Source organism: Macaca nemestrina, chromosome 18 (genome assembly GCF_043159975.1).
Source record: "Macaca nemestrina isolate mMacNem1 chromosome 18, mMacNem.hap1, whole genome shotgun sequence".
NCBI lineage: Eukaryota > Metazoa > Chordata > Mammalia > Primates > Cercopithecidae > Macaca > Macaca nemestrina.
Window position 1 is genome coordinate 21004768 of NC_092142.1, and position 15836 is coordinate 21020603.

The 15836-nt window shown below is 50.6% G+C and overlaps 1 protein-coding gene across 3 annotated transcripts in view; it reads left to right on the forward strand.

The window, feature by feature from the left end:
- Positions 1-14573, forward strand: part of LOC105485005 (RNA polymerase III subunit E) — a 37840-nt gene extending 23267 nt beyond the window's left edge. For all 3 annotated transcript variants that reach the window (XM_011747154.3, XM_011747155.3, XM_071084232.1), the window contains 8 exons: positions 2739-2820; positions 4242-4301; positions 4393-4550; positions 5108-5169; positions 5672-6192; positions 8527-8604; positions 12229-12354; positions 13780-14573. In XM_011747154.3, coding sequence (XP_011745456.1) covers positions 2739-2820; positions 4242-4301; positions 4393-4550; positions 5108-5169; positions 5672-6192; positions 8527-8604; positions 12229-12354; positions 13780-13836 — 1144 coding nt within the window. In that variant the 3' untranslated portion in view covers positions 13837-14573. The remainder of the gene's footprint in view (positions 1-2738; positions 2821-4241; positions 4302-4392; positions 4551-5107; positions 5170-5671; positions 6193-8526; positions 8605-12228; positions 12355-13779) is intronic.
- Positions 14574-15836: the final 1263 nt, after the last annotated feature.

Below are 15836 nucleotides of genomic sequence, written 5' to 3' on the forward strand. Positions count from 1 at the left end.
ATTCAGAGATCTTAGAATATTTTATATCTATCCTCCTTCCTACTTATACACTGCTGGATTGGGGGGGAGGGGTGTGTGTATTTTTTTTTTTTTAATTTTTTACCTTTTTAATTTGCCGATCTTTTCTATTGTTCCAATTTTAGTATATGTGCTGCCGAAGAGAGCACAGGATTGGTATATTTTATATTTTATTTTTTGAGATAGTCTCGCCCTGTTGCCCAGGCTGGAGTGCAATGGTGCAGTCTCAGCTCACTGCCTCTTGGGTTCAAGCGATTCTCCTGCCTCAGCCTCCCAAGTAGCTGCGATTATAGGCGAGTGGCACCATGCCCGGCTAATTTTTGTATTTTTAGTAGAGGCGGGGTTTTGCTATGTTGGCCAGGCTGGTCTTGAACTCTTGACCTCAGGTGATGCACCCGCCTCGGCCTCCCAAAGTGCTGGGATTACAGGCGTGAGCTACCGTGCCCAGCCTGGGGTATTTTAATTCTCTCTCTATTTTCAGCCCCATAAGACATTACTGTATCCAGCCAATCAATATTCTTCACTCACATGTTTATAATTTAGTCATTGTTCCTTTCTGCATCTCTGAGTTTCTATCTGGGATCATTTCCTTGTGCCTAAAGAATGCTATAGTATTTCCTTTAATGTGGGTCTGTTGGTGATGCATTTCCTTGGTTTTTGTGTGTGTGGAAACGTCTGTTTCACCTTTGTTCTTGAATTCTAGCTTGGTGGTTATTTTCCTTTCCACGCGTTGGTATGATTTTGTTGTGTTCTGACTTCATTGTTTTTGTTGGCAGTTTCATTCTTATTCCTTTGAAGGCCGTCTGCCTTTGTTTTCCTCTGGCTGCTTTTAGGAATTTCTCTTTGTTTTTGGCTTTCTACGGGTTCATTTAGATGTGTCTCAGTGTGAATTTTTTACATACTCTGCTGGGGATCACAGGTCTGGAGCGTGTGGCTTGATGCCTTTCAGTAGTTTCTCTTCTCCTGCGAATCCTCGCCTAGACCATGTGTGGCCTTCACGAGACCATCAGTTTCAAGGGATTAGGATAGGGATGTCTGTTTTGACTTCTGCTTTATGTCCCCAGTACCCGCCTGGTTATTACCAATGCAGACTCTTGGTAAATAATGTGGCTACGTTTTACTTGAATTATATTGATTCTAAATGATGTAGTATAAATTGCATTAATAACTCACTTTTTAAGTAGTGTAGTTTAAGGTGAGCAATGTGACAAAATGTGAAATGTTGCACATTTTAAGAAAATACATCTCATAGTCGTAGAGTATATTAGTGTTACTGCCACGTGGTGGCGCCCTTGCACTGCTCCACAGACGCCCAGCGCAGTCTGTCAGCACCTTGAGGCTGTTGTCCTTTGTTACAAGTTTTCATTGTGCAAGGCCTTTGCTATGGTGCATTGCGTGTTACATGGGACCACCTGTGTATATTTACACCACGAATGAACGAAAGCCAAGAGGGGTCCTCCCGTCACACACCTGAGGACACTGGCCCAGGGAGGCATGGGACTTGCCAAAAGTCTAGCAGCAAGGCAGTCGCAGAGCCTGGTTAGAACCCAAGCCTTATGGCTCAGCCCTGGGCTCTGCACCTAGCACTGCATGTGTCCCCTGGAGGTGCTGCCCCTTTTAGTTTCGCCCTGTCCTGGGGACTGGAAGGTAGGGACTTGGGGACTGTGGGCATTCCACCTGCCCCGGCACCTCTGTAAGTCCTACTCTGCTGCTGCCCATGCTGCCACGTCAGGGGACCCTGGGTGAGGGTCCTGTGTGTCCCTATGAGGAGACAACGCAAAATCCATGCCTTCATTCAGTCACTATGGCTAGACTGCTCATCCTGTGCCGTGGACCGGGCTCTCATTCAGACACTGCCCCTGGGAATGGGGGCTGTTACAGTTGCGCTCCCTGAATGCAGAGATCACAGCACAGACCAGGCTTGTTCGGTCAGCACCCACTTAGTAGGTACCTTCGCTGTGGTGGCAGTGATGAGCCACATCGGCAGAGTCTGTGTCCCCAGAGTGTGGCCTTGCAGGATGAGTGACGGTTGCCACGTGGACCTGAGGCAGGGGGAAAAGGAGGGCCTGGCAGCGAGGGAGCGGCAGTCAGAGCACAGGCGCCATGGCGGGGGTTGAGCCGGGTTGCAGGGCCTGCGGCTAGAGCTGGGTCAGGGCTATGCTCTGGAGATTCTTGTGTCCTGCTGTCCAAGGCCCCGGCCTTTCCCCTGAAGTTCCCTGAGCCTTGAGTGCTGGCCTGTTCTCTCCAAGGGCTAACACGCCTCCCCTGCCTCTGACCTCAGTTCATGCCCACCTGCCCCTTTAAGCAGGTGGCCAAGGGCGTGCGGATGGCTTCATCCCTGGTTCTCTTGGTGTCGCGTGCAGGGACCAATTGTCTTCCAGAGTCCTGGGCTCCTTGAGGTCCCGGGCTGTTCCTCACCTTGTCTGTCTCTGAGCCCGTGACCTCTCCCTGAACGTGCAGGGGGCTTAGGATGAGGCTGGTGTGCGTGGTGGGTTGAGGGGTAATAAGAGGAAGAACTCTTGGGGGTGGGTGTGGGGTAGGGGGGTGCTTCTTTCCCAGGTGTGTGTTCACAGATGTGGCTCCTGAGGGGAGCTCTCGGGGCTCAGGCCTGTACCCAGCCCACGTTGGAAAGAGGCGTGGGCTGGGACTCGGCCGGGAGGGGCAGCAGTAGAGGGGACTCAGGACAGGGACTGACCTGCCACCCTCACCTGCATTGGCAGTGACATCCTATACCCCAAGGACTCGTCCAGCCCTCACAGTGGCGTGCCTGCCGAGGTGCTCTGCCGGGGCCGAGACTTCGTTGTAAGTACCTTGGGTTCTCTGGACCCACGGTGGGGGCGTGGGAAGAGGGGGGCAGCGGTGCAGAGCTTCTGAAGACCTGGGCCTGGCAGAGGCTCCAGTTGGAGGCGGGTGTGTGAGGAGGCCCTGGCCTCTGCTTTTCTCCTCCTTCCCCTCAGAAGCCTGGAGTCTCAGGCTTGAAAGAACCTTCCGGTTCTCTAGCACAGTTGGGGTGGGTCAAGAAGCACGTTTCATTCGGCCTCAGTGGTGGTTTAGAAATACTGGCTTGGTTGTCAGATTTTATAAATTGAAATTTTGATGCAAACCAGATGTCTAGCTGTCAGGGGTAATTGGACTGCCTGACACCCCTGACTGCCTGACACCCCTGGGGCCACTTCCCCACAGGGTGCTAGTGGTCCCCAGTTCACCACAGTCCCAGGGTGCCTTTGCCTCCCTTGTGCCTGTCCCTGGAGTTTGGGACTCCTGAGCTGGTGTCTCCCTTCTTCCCATCACCCCACCCATGGCCTCCCTCTCAAGGCCTGGAACTCCATGCATCTGGGAGCCACAGTCTTCCTAGGCTTGGTGCTGGCTGAAGCATGTCCCCCAGGAGCTGTCCCGCACCCCTTGGCGTGCTGGTATGCCGTCCCAGTCACAAGGCAGCCCTTAAGCTGAAGAAAGCATCTGCCTCTTCTCTTCCTGAAGGAGCCTCCCCAACTCCTCTGGGCAGTCGGTGTCCTGGTGCCTGAGCAGCGTCTTTGCCCCTAGGGGTCAGCATGCACGATCACCACTCCCAGGCTTGCCTTCCCAGATAAAGTGCCGTTTGTCCCCAGCTGCCCCTGCCCGCCCCACTCCAGTGTGTAGACACTGTCAGAACTGGGGGCTTGGGAGGGGGCGTGGTCCAGTCTACGTTAGCATAGGTGATAGTCATCCATTCCCTGTGTCTCTCAGCCAGCCACCCTTATCTCTCCCAGTCACCCCACAAATTTAATCAGAATGCAGGAGACCTGTTGAGGCAGAGTGGAGGCTGCAGGGGGCCGAGAGCTTCTGGAAGGATAGGCGGCCTCCCACCAGCCATTAGCAGCTACCACTGTGAAGTGCCACCTATGCAGAGCGCGAGTGTCTGTGGCAGCCCCTCCCAGCCCGAGTCCTCACTGTATCCTCGGAGCCGGGCAGGGCATCTCCCGCCCCAGGGAGCGCTGTGGTCTAGGTGGGGTAGGTGGTCTCATGGTCCCCCTGGAAGAGATGGGCCTGGAGCTCCTTTAAGAGAAAAGGAGGGAGGTGCAGAGCTGAAGGGACTGCCTGAGGCCACACTGCTGGGAAGAGTCAAGGCCAGGAGCCCAGGTCTGTCCCAAGCTCTGGCTCCCAGGCCTGCCAGGTGAGTTCCCGGGACAGTCCTGGGAGCAGTCTGTGGCTGCCCCCAGAACGTGCTGCTTCTTCTCCCTCAGATGTGGAAGTTCACGCAGAGCCGCTGGGTGGTTAGGAAAGAGGTGGCAACCGTGACCAAAGTAAGTGGTGTTTTTGGGGTCTGAGGCCCAGGCTGCTGCTGGAGGGGAGGGGGCTGGCTGTGCCTCTCACCCTGGGCCCCCTTCCCTCCAGCTCTGCGCCGAGGACGTGAAGGACTTCCTGGAGCACATGGCTGTGGTGAGGATCAACAAAGGCTGGGAGTTCATTCTGCCTTACGACGGGGAGTTCATCAAGAAGCACCCAGATGTGGTCCAGCGGCAGCACATGCTGTGGACGGGTATCCAGGCCAAGTAAGCACCTGGGGCTGGGGAGGGGCAGCCCGGTGATCCCAGCAACCCCACATCCCGGAGAGCACTATCAGGGCGGATCCGAGCAGCCTCTTGAAACCCCACATCTGGGGAGAGCACAGTTGGGCTGGATCCGTGTATGAAGGGCAGGTGGGGGTCCGTGGCACCACACTGCTCCCCCACGCTCCTGCCCCAGGCTGATAGGCATTGCTGGCTGATCCCACCATCCTTTCAGCACGGGACACACAGTCAGTACCTGCTCATCAGGGTGGTTGTGCTCTGAGGGCTCAGGGAAGAGGGATGTGATGGAGAGAGGGAGCAGTCAGGAGCAAGAGCCCGGGCCTGGGGGCCAGAGGGGTATTGGCAGGAGACTGATGGGGTCGGGGTGGTCGTGGGGCCGTGCACTGCCAGAAGAGGGACCCAGTAGGGCTGACCGAGCTCCAAGCCCACGCTGTTGTCAGTAACCAGCACGTCCTGGGGCCTAAGGGGTGGTTGTTTCTCTTGTGAAGCAGATGGTAGGGGACGTGGTTTAAAGTTAATGGGGTTACTCTTCTTTTCAGACTGGAAAAAGTCTATAGTCTTGTAAAGGAAACCATGCCAAAGAAGCCGGATGCACAGTCAGGTGTGTGAGGGGCTTTGGGCTGGGTGGCCCCGACTCCTCACTGCGGCTCCGGAAGGGCTGCTGTGCTAGATAGAGCTTGTCAGGCCCAGGCCTGGAGAGGGTGGAGGGCTCTCACTGTCCACCCTCCACCCTCCTTCCTTTCCCGCCACCCACAGACCGCAGCTGGTCGCTTGCCCAGCAGCAAGCCTCAGGGATGGAGGCTTGCGGATTCCAGGGCTGGGTCTGGGTTCCAGGCCTCTGAGGCCCACTCACCCCCTTGGGTCAACAAGCGGGCCAGGAAGAGATGCTCGGGGGAGGAACTCAGCAGCACGCATTCCCGCATGACTCTCGGCTCATTTGGACAGTTTTCACGTCACTGATGGGGCTCAGGGGCGGCTGATTGCCGAGAAGGGTTGGGGATGAGACCAGGACGGGCCACTCGCTTCAGCCCCGCGGTCCCCTGCTGGGCCTTTGGCTTCCGATCCCTGTGCCCTCCTGAGCAGTGCTGCCTCCCTCCCCGCAGGGCCTGCTGGGCTGGTCTCTGGGGACCAGCGGATCCAAGTAGCCAAAACCAAGGCCCAGCAGAACCACGCATTGCTGGAGCGGGAGCTGCAGCGGCGGAAGGAGCAGCTGCGGGCGCCTGCGGTCCCGCCCGGTGTGCGGATCAAGGAGGAGCCGGTGAGCGAGGAGGGCGAGGAGGACGACGAGCAGGAGGCGGAGGAGGAGGAGCCCATGGACACTTCCCCCAGCGGCCTCCACAGCAAGCTGGCCAACGGGCTGCCTCCCGGGCGGGCTGCAGGCACGGACAGCTTCAATGGGCACCCGCCCCCGGGCTGCGCCAGCACCCCTGTGGCTCGGGAACTGAGGGCCTTCGTGGAGGCCACCTTTCAGAGACAGTTTGTGCTCACGCTGAGCGAACTCAAGCGCCTCTTCAACCTGCACTTGGCCAGCCTGCCCCCCGGCCACACACTCTTCAGCGGCATCTCGGACCGCATGCTGCAGGACACGGTGCTGGCCGCTGGTTGCAAGCAGATACTGGTGCCTGTAAGTAGAGCCCACGCTGCTGGGATAGGCGGATAAAGGGGCTGCCTGCGGCCTCTCGGGAGGGCACCTGCGCAGAAAGGAGCTGTGGGGAGAAGTCGGCTCACCTGGTGAAGGGCCTGAGCCCTGCCTGCCAGGGGGATGGGGGATGGGGGTGGGGAGAACCAGCTGTTGGGAGGCCATGTGGGGACACGGGAGGCCATGCTTGGTGAGCATTTGCTCTCATGTGGGCCTAGGTGTGACATGGGCAAGTCAGCTTCTCCGAGGCTCTGTCCTCATGAAGTGGGATCATGTTGGGTTTTATGTCACAGGATTGTGGTAGGGGCTACATACGGTGTCTGAAGGCCCGGCCTATTGTCTAGCCTGCCGCAGGGCCTAGTGAAACAGGGCCTCTGCCTGGTTTCTCACCCTGTCCTCCACCAAGAACGCCTGACGGTTTCCTACTAGCTTTGCCATTGTTTGGAATGATTTAACTTCTAAGATCGTTTGATCTTCTTTGCAATCTGCAGATGAAGAAACTGAGGCTCCAAGGAATGAAATGTACGTTTAAAGGTCGCTACCTAGGAGGTAGTAGAGCTGGAATTTGGACCTCAGTGTAGTGGCCTGGAGTTTTGAATCCTTTGTGCTCAGCTAAGATGAGCTGCTTCCCCACAGCTGTGCCAGCACCCCAGCTTGGAGCTTGGGCTGGGTCCTGGCGGCCTCCCTGTGCATCAGAAGCAAGCTGACCAGCTCAGCGCTGTGCTCCCAGCACTTGCAGTGCCAGGCCTTGAGTGTGGTATTGCAAGCCTCCTGCCCCCTTCCCCATGGGCTGCTTTTCCATAACTGGGAGGGGCCCTGACAGGGAGGAGCAGAGTGTGTGCTGGGGACTGTTTCCCTGCGCTGATGATGGAGAGTGCCAGGTGCTGCCTGAGGCATACCTTTCCCATGCTCCTTTTCCACAAGGCTCTGCCCAGACCTGGCAGCAAAATGGGGTGAGGTGGGGCTGTGGTGGTCTCTAAGAAAGCACTGATGTTTTTCATTGCCAAGGTCAGGAGCGCCTGCAGCCTTGGGTGATGATCTGAGGCCAAAGCCCATCCCTGTATATGAGGAATAGAAACTAGGACAGGAGGCCCTGTGGCACCTAGGCTGACTCAGGGGATTGGCCCTGCTGGCAGGCAGCCCCCTGTGGGAGGTACTGGCGGGGTTTGGGCTCCTACCCACCCAGCACATGGGTCTGGATTTCCACAAGCTCACCTTTCTTCATGAGCTGGGCCAGGCCAGGGAGGACACCTGCCTGACATTAGCAAGGTTGTTTTGGGCCGCTGGAGTGGACAGAGGTGAGGGGTGGGACATGGCCACCCTCAGACACCCCCACCGCTCCTTCCGGACCCCCTCTGTCCATGTTGCTTTGGGGTGGGGCTGGCGTCTTCAGGAGGCACCATGGCCCTAGCTGTAACGCTGTCCTTGCCATCCTGACAAGGAGACTGTATCGTAATCACATCCAAGATGTAAGAGACCTCGGATCCCAGCCACTTCTGTGTTCTACGTGAGGGAGCTGAGGTCCAGGGCAAGCGAACAGATCGAGGACTTGACTTGAACTCCTGGTTCTGCTGCTTACTAGCTGTGTGACCATGAACAGTGAGCTAAATCTCTCTGAGCTTTTCCCCACGTACTACCTCCCGTTTCTAATGCTTAAATGCGAGTGTGTACTGGAGGCCTCACAGGGCTTTTACTGGTAGTAACCATTATTGCTACTTGTGTGATGGAACCAGGACTGGAAACTACCATCCCAGACGCCCCCTCCCTGTCCCCTTCTCTCCAGGACCCAGGCCTGTGTCACACTCGTCCTGGTCCACCTTTGGACAAAGTGGCCTGGATTGCTTGGGAGTCAGGCAGTGCCTGTAACCCACACTGACACGGTGCGTGTGGGAAGCAGTTGAAAAGAATCCCCAGGGTACCCTAAAGGAGTTATGGGGAAGGGGGCACCCCTCCATCAGGGTTGGCGTCTTCAGGAGGGAGGACTCTGGGTGTTAAAGCAGAGTTGAGTTGGTGCCAGTCTGATGGGGAAACAGACGCAGCTTCCCCACTGTATGGAGGATATGTGCAGATCGAAGCTGGGCATTTCACTGGGCCCATCACACTCCCCCTTTCTCTTGCTGGAGCCCTGTCAGGCCCTGGGGGGGGTGTGCTGGCCTCCTCCCCATGGTGAGGTGACAGGCGCAGGTTTGTGGCTGCCCAAGGCTGGGATTGGAACTCACGTTCCTGCATCTGGGCTGGGGCACACAGGGAGTGGTGAGGCAAGCAAGTGGATCCATGGGGTAGAGATGGAGAAGCAACTCACACCTGGGCCTTGGTCAGTTTCCCCCACAGACTGCTGCTTCCCCGGATGAGCAGAAGGTGTTTGCCCTCTGGGAGTCTGGAGACATGAGTGATCAGGTGAGGTGAACTTTGCTGCCATCTTCCCCAAGAGTAGGGGGGTTTCCTGCAGGGTTGGAGGCCTTCCGGGACATGTGTACCCGAGGTGCAGCCACACAATGCAGATTTTCTGGCACACTCGGTTTTAAATATTCTGCTGCAAGTCTGTACGCTGACAAAATAAGCTGTATCTGCTAATAGTCTGAACCTAAACCAGTGGTTCCCAGATGCCAGTCTGTGAGCCAGCTCCATCAGAATCATCTTTTAAAAAATACAGGCTGGGCATGGTGGCTCATGCCTATAATCCCAGCATTTTGGGAGGTCAAGGCGGGTGGATTACCTGAGGTCAGGAGTTCGACACCAGCCTAACCAATATGGTGAAACCCCATCTCTACTAAAAATACCTGTGGTGGCGGGAGGCTGAGATAGGAGAATTGCTTGAACCTGGGAGGTGGAGGTTGCAGTGAGAACCGAGATCACACCACTACACTCCAGACTGGGCGACAGAGCAAGACTGTGTCTCAGAAAAAAAAAAATACATAGATTCAGTTCCATTCAGTAGGTGTGGGATACTGTCCTGGGTATCTGAATTTCTGTAAAGCTTCCTGAGCGACTCTGATGTCAGCCAGGCTTACAGAGCGCTGGTGGCGCACATTTCTCAGGTGGCCTCTGGCAGCAGGAATCAAAAGGATTCCTTGTCAGGTCTCAGGTTCTGGACTTTTAGGTTAAATAAATTGGTCGTTTTGCCTGTAGTCACACCGTGGCAGGGAGGGTCACAGGTGTCCAGTGCCCAGAAATGTGAGTGGAAGCAGCAGTGCCTTGTGCATGTGTGGTGCAGTCACGGACCCTGCATGCCAGAAGCTTTTCTTAGGCCGTGAACGTACCTAACTTGATGGTCAAAACGCCAGTCAGTCTGACTGTGTCTAGGTCCTGCTCCTAAGGTGTGGGGAGCAGGGAGTCAGCAGAAGTCCCACTGAGCTCTCTGTCCCCAGCTGCTGCTTAGGGAAGCCAACTGGCAGACTGAGGATCTAAGGGGCTGGGGCCTCTTCCTGACCTAGCTTGAGTGCTTTTGGCCGGAATAGAGGGTATCTGAAATACTTTGATAAGAAAAAGGAAAAAAAAAGTCATAAATGCAGATTTGTAACATCAAATCAGACTAAAAGTTTTAATAGGAAAGCTCTTGCACTGCCTGACCTGACTGCCACCCCTCAGAGGTGACCACTTTTATTACTACTTTTTTTAATAGAAACAGGGTCTATGTTGGCCAGGCTAGTCTTGAACTCCTGGCCTCAAGCAGTTCTCCTGCCTCAGCTTCCCAAAGTGCTAGGATCACAGGCATTTAAATCACCAAAAGATACCACTAAACCAGCTGCCCCCATTAAAAAAAAAAAAAAAATCAGCTTGTCATTAGCAATGGGCTTCCCATTGTGGTGGATGAGATTTAGCTCTCAACTATTTTAGGAGACTGTAGAGATAGATAGGTTATGCCAATTTTTTTTTTTTTTTTTTTTTGAGATAGCATCTGAGATAACCTGTCACCTAGGCCTGGAGTGCAGTGGTGCCATCTCAGCTCACGCCTCCCGCGTTCAAGCAATTCTTGTGCCTCAGCCACCCGAGTAGCTGGGATTACAGGCTTGTGCTGCCACACCCAGCTAATTTTTGTATTTTTAGTAGAGATGGGGGGGTTTCACCACGTTAGCCAGGCTGGTCTGGAACTCCTGGCCTCAAGTGATCCGCCCACCTTGGCCTTCCAAAGTGCTGGGATTACAGGCATGAGCCACCATGACCGGCCTTTACTTCTTTTTAATTGGCTATCATTGTTTATAGCACTGTCACGGAATGAACTGAAAATCCTTTCATTGTAGAGCCAAACATCAGTAATATATACTATGATTGCATTTCCTTGTTCACTACTTCCTGTTTTCACTTGTGTAATTTTCTGAACACATGTGTACCAAGGGTGATACTTTGCTTAATTAAGCCTGGTTCTCTGGAAGCCTCTCCCTCTGCTTCTCCAGTGAGACTGGCTCTTCGCCATGGCTGTTGCTGAATTGTGGAATCTCTGCTTCTTCCTTGCTTTAGCTTCTAAAGAGACAGGAGTTGTCTGCATTCTTTCATGTCTTAAAATGGCTTTCTTTTAACCTTCAGTATTACAATACAGTATTACTGTTTGGGACTAGACTTTTAGGAGGCAAATGCTACTTTATGTAGCAGTCTCAACTGTTTACATGAACCATAGCAAAAAAAAGAAAAAAAAAAAAGAATCAAATCCATCTCCTCTTAATGTTTGCAGAAAGATGCAAACAAAACCAGCTAAGTATGGAACAATGTGTAAGTAAGGTTATCACACTTTGATGTAAAAGTTTCTATTTTTTTTTTTTAGTAGAGATGGGGTTTCACCGTGTTCGCCAGGATGGTCTCGATCTTCTGACCTCGTGATCCACCCGTCTCGGCCTCCCAAAGTGCTGGGATTACAGGCTTGAGCCACCGCGCCCGGCCAAAAGTTTCTATTTTTACGTGATCAAATGATTTGCCTCTCAAAATTCTAGTCCCAGACAAACAGTAATACATAAAGCATCTTTTGTCTTTTTTTCATCCAGGCTGGAGTACAGTGGCACGATCTCGGCTCACTGCAACCTCCGCCTCCCGGGCTCAAGCAATTCTCTTGCCTCAGCCTCCTGCGTAGCTGGGATTATAGGCATGTGCCACCACGCCTGGGTAATTTTTGTATTTTTAGTAGAGACGGGGTTTCACCATGTTGGACAGGCTGGTCTTGAACTCCTGACCTCAGGTAATCCGCCCGCCTCGGCCTCCCAAAGTGCTGGGATTTCAGGCGTGAGCTGCCGTGCCTGGCATGAAGCATCTTTAAGAGAGTTTCCATTGTTTACGTTTTCAGAGTTGTTGAAATTCCATAACATTCCCGTTCTTGGTCTTTTAAATTTGGCCTGTATTCTTTCCTTTATACCAAACTGCAGAATTTTTCATTATTCTGTATATCAGTCAGTGCAATTTCAGCTGTGCCCTGGTATGGGTCATTATTGTACTAGACAATTGAGTTCTTACAAAATCCTGTGAGTTGTTAGACTTTTTTGTGCTCTTTCAGAATTCTTATGACAGATATTAGACATACTGAATTCAGTATTTTCTATTCAATTTTTATTCTGGGGTGTAACGTATTTTACGGCATCCTGTTTCATGGATGCAGTGGCATGTTTGTGTGTTAAGACTTCACACCAATGTTGACACCCTCTTCTCATCTCTGTGCAGCTGATTGTGGCTTCGCCTGCCTGCTAACTCCGATGCACTCCTGCACTTTACCATGCAGAAATGCGTTCAAGCCACTCATCCTCTCGTGTCTCTTCACCAGTTCTTTTGTTATGCTGGCATATACCTTTATTTTTATTTATATTCAAGTTTCCACACAAAGCGTTAATGCCTTTACTTTTATTTATGCTTTTATTTCTGTACACTGTCTTGCTGGGTCTCTAGAGATGACTTGGCTCATCTTTAACCAGAGGTACTGGATGAGGGTTTTTAATCAGAGACTGCAACACAAAGTTAGGTGCATGGCTTGGGTGTCTTGTTCAGGGATGTTTCTCATTTTAGATCACTGTTTCCCAGAATAACGTGTTTTTGCTACTAAAGCATCGACAGGTTTTGCTTGAAATTTTTTCCAAAAATTACCGGGTACGCCGAAACATGATCCAGTCTCGGTTGACTCAAGAGTGTGGAGAAGATCTCAGTAAACAGGAGGTGGATAAAGTACTAAAGGTACCTCCATTTTGTGCAAAACAATATCAAAGACTCTGGAAGGGGCTGACAGCATGGAGAAGGGACTCTAGTGTCTTTGTGTGTATGAAATCAGGCTTCCTTGGGACCCCCTCCCCAGACAGTCTTGTCTTCAGCAACTCTTAATGATTGGCATTGGTTAGGGAAGGGGTTATGTGCAAGAGGACTGACCCCTTCAAATAATATAGTCACAGGGGTGTCCAAAGGAAAGAACACAGCCATGGGTGCTTAATTTCTGTTTCTGATTGGGCCAGTAATGCCCCTTTCTCATCCCTCTTCTCTGCTTATCACTAGAGACAGAAACTAAAAACCATGGCTTCAGGCTGCTAAAAGCCTAAAACGAAATAGAACAACAAAATACAGTGGGTTGGGTGAGCTTGGCAGTGGGTAGGCATCTTCTAAAATGATAGGGCCTAGTTGAGAATCCTCACTCCACTCCCCCTTGAATTTTGAACTACTCTTCTGATTGTTGCCATAGCCACATACATGACTTTCAGTAGAATCCATTCTTAAATTTGGTTTAAAAAGGAGTATCTGTTTACTATATATGAAAGCACCTAATGTTCAAGCTATAATGCTTTTCTGAAGTGACTGTAGTACAAATACCAACCATATATTGCAGCAACACTGAGACACAGAAAACTGATGACAGTGTCTTGTTTTGATTAAACATCCAGAGCCATATAAGTAATACTATTTTTTAAGCACCCTTGTTCTGGGCATGTCAGTATTTGTATTTCATAGATCCTCACTTTTTTTTTTTGAGACAGAGTTTCGCTCTTGTTGCCCAGGCTGGCGCGCAATAGCACACTCTCGGCCCACTGCAACTACACCTCCCAGTTTCAAGCAATTCTCCTGCCTCAGCCTCCCAAGTAGCTGGGATTATAGGCGTGAGCCACCATGCCCGGCCCACCCTCACTTTTAAAATACCCCTGAGGAATGGCTGGGCACAGTGGCTCACGCCTGTAATCCCAGCACTTTGGGAGGCCGAGGCAGGAGGATCACCTGAGGTCAGGAGTTCGAAGCCAGCCTGACCAACATGGAGAAACCCCATCTCTACTAAAAATACAAAATTGGCCGGGTGTAGTGGTGCATGCCTGTAATCCCAGCTACTTGGGAGGCTGAGGCAGGAGAATCGCTTGAACCTGGGAGGCAGCAGTTGCGGTGAGCCGAGATTGTGCCATTGCACTCCAGCCTGGGCAATAAGAGCGAAACTCTGTCTCAAAAAAAAAACTACCCCTGAGGAGAGGGTGGCTGGTAGTAACCATGGTGGTATGCTTAGGCAGTTTTTGATTTCCTATTTGTATTCTATTCACTGATCATAAATCAAGTGTTGATATTGTGGACAGAATGTAGTTAGCTCCCTTACCTGCAAAAATCTGCACTTACCCTGTTTCTCTCTCATAGGACTGCTGTGTAAGCTATGGTGGCATGTGGTACCTTAAAGGGACAGTACAATCTTGACAATAGTGGCAAACCACTAACCCAGCAAATCTAAGCCCAAGGAAGAAGGGCGGAACCAGAAGTAGAGCCTCGACTTGTTTGAGACGACACAGAGCAAGAGGAACTGACCATCTCATGGCCTGTGGCATTGCATGGTGCAGTGGACAGAAGGGATTATCCTCAGCCAGTGGCAGGGTCAGCTTAAGTTAGATCACTCCCAGAAGAGACCAGCTGGGACCTTCTTTGCAGTACTATTTGAAATTCCTGATGTATTTTGCTTATTATTTGGTTTCATTCTCATAATAAAGAGAGTGTATACTGACATGGGCAGGATGATAAAAATCATGGTTTAATATTTTCTTTTGTAAACTTAATGCCAACAAGGTCTAAGTTATGTTTACAACATGAAGAAAACCTCAAAGTTTTTAATTTTTAAAATGCTTAGAAGACAATATTTAGTCTTGAATTATCTATCTGCTAAGACCTCCACCAATTTCATTAAACCAAACTGAATTATTCTACTCTTGGGATTCTGTGGCCACTTTACCTTTGACAACAACCTACTTTATGTAGCAGTCTCAACTGTTTACATGAACCATAGCAAAAAAATCAGAATCAAATCCATCTCCTTTTAATGTTTGCACAAAGATGCAAACAAAACCAGGTAAGTATGGAACAATGTGTAAGTGAGGTTATCACACTTTGATGTAAAAATTTCTATTTTGTGTATTTTTAAAATAAACGCTAACACTAAACTAGCATCATGGTGCTATCTTCAAATGATTACAGAAAGGCGATCTTGTTGGGCTCAGCGTTACATGTATCTAGAGGGAACAGAGCTAATGGAGGGAAACAGAGCAGCACTGTCTACTAGAAAGAGGTGAGTCATGTACGTAATTTTGAAAGTTTATAGCAGCCACATTAAAATAGATTAAAAAGGTCATTTTAGCATATTATTTAGCCCAAAATATCTAAAACATCAACATATAAAAATATTAATATTTTACCTTTTTTTGTACCAAGTCTTCAAAATCTGGCATTTTACACTTTCCTCAACACTCTCAATTTGGACTAGCCACATCGTAAGTGCTCAGATGCCACATGGGGCTATTTGCGACAGTATTGGACAGCACAGCCCTAGAAATGGATGGAAAAAATAAGAGTAAGCTAGGTTGGGTGAGATGTGAATTTTGGTATATAGTTAAGGCTTTTGCCATCTTTTTTGTACAACACAGCCACTAATTGTCTGAAGGTTTAAATGACGGTCTATGCTATTTCCGCACCCCCCCAAAATAAAACATCTAATATTTTAGCTATAGAATCACTAAGGCATTGATCAAGGATGTACTTTGCCAAATAAGTATTTGGTAACATTGCTTAACAGGTTGATCGTATATTGATTCTAACTATTAACATACGTGAACCTGAAAAGTAAAGTTACTAAAAGTGATTTGGAATATGTCTCAGCTCTTCCATCCTAACCTTCCTTCTCACTTTGAAAGGGGAAATGCTCATGTCGGATGGCACAGAATGTTAGTCCCATCACCTTGCAGAACTTAACTGACTCAGTGGAGAAGTCAGAGCCTTAAATACTTACATTGATAAAAATAATTAGTTAAAACACAAAACTCAAATAGCAAGAAAAAGAAACTTAAGGAATACAGGAGGGAACTATTGTTTTTAAAAAAAAAATTGAGGAAATGGGATGTCAGAATAGGACTTTCCAGCACTTGTCCCCCTGCAGAAACATGAATTTAAACAACTATCCACAAACAGAAATACCTTCACAAGAGCTAAGGAACCATGAGAGATTACAGCACCTTGGTATACCACAGAAATAAGATGTATTGAAGAGGATAGGAGGGACAATTTTACATTACCTAGCTTACCCTCTCCCCAACCCCAGGCAGCACAGGGTGGAGAGAGAGAGACCCTCCACTTGGAGGAAGGAGAGGGAAGTAAACATTGGACCCCAAAATCATGCCAGCCCCAGACTCCAGGCCTGCCCCAGGAACACAGGT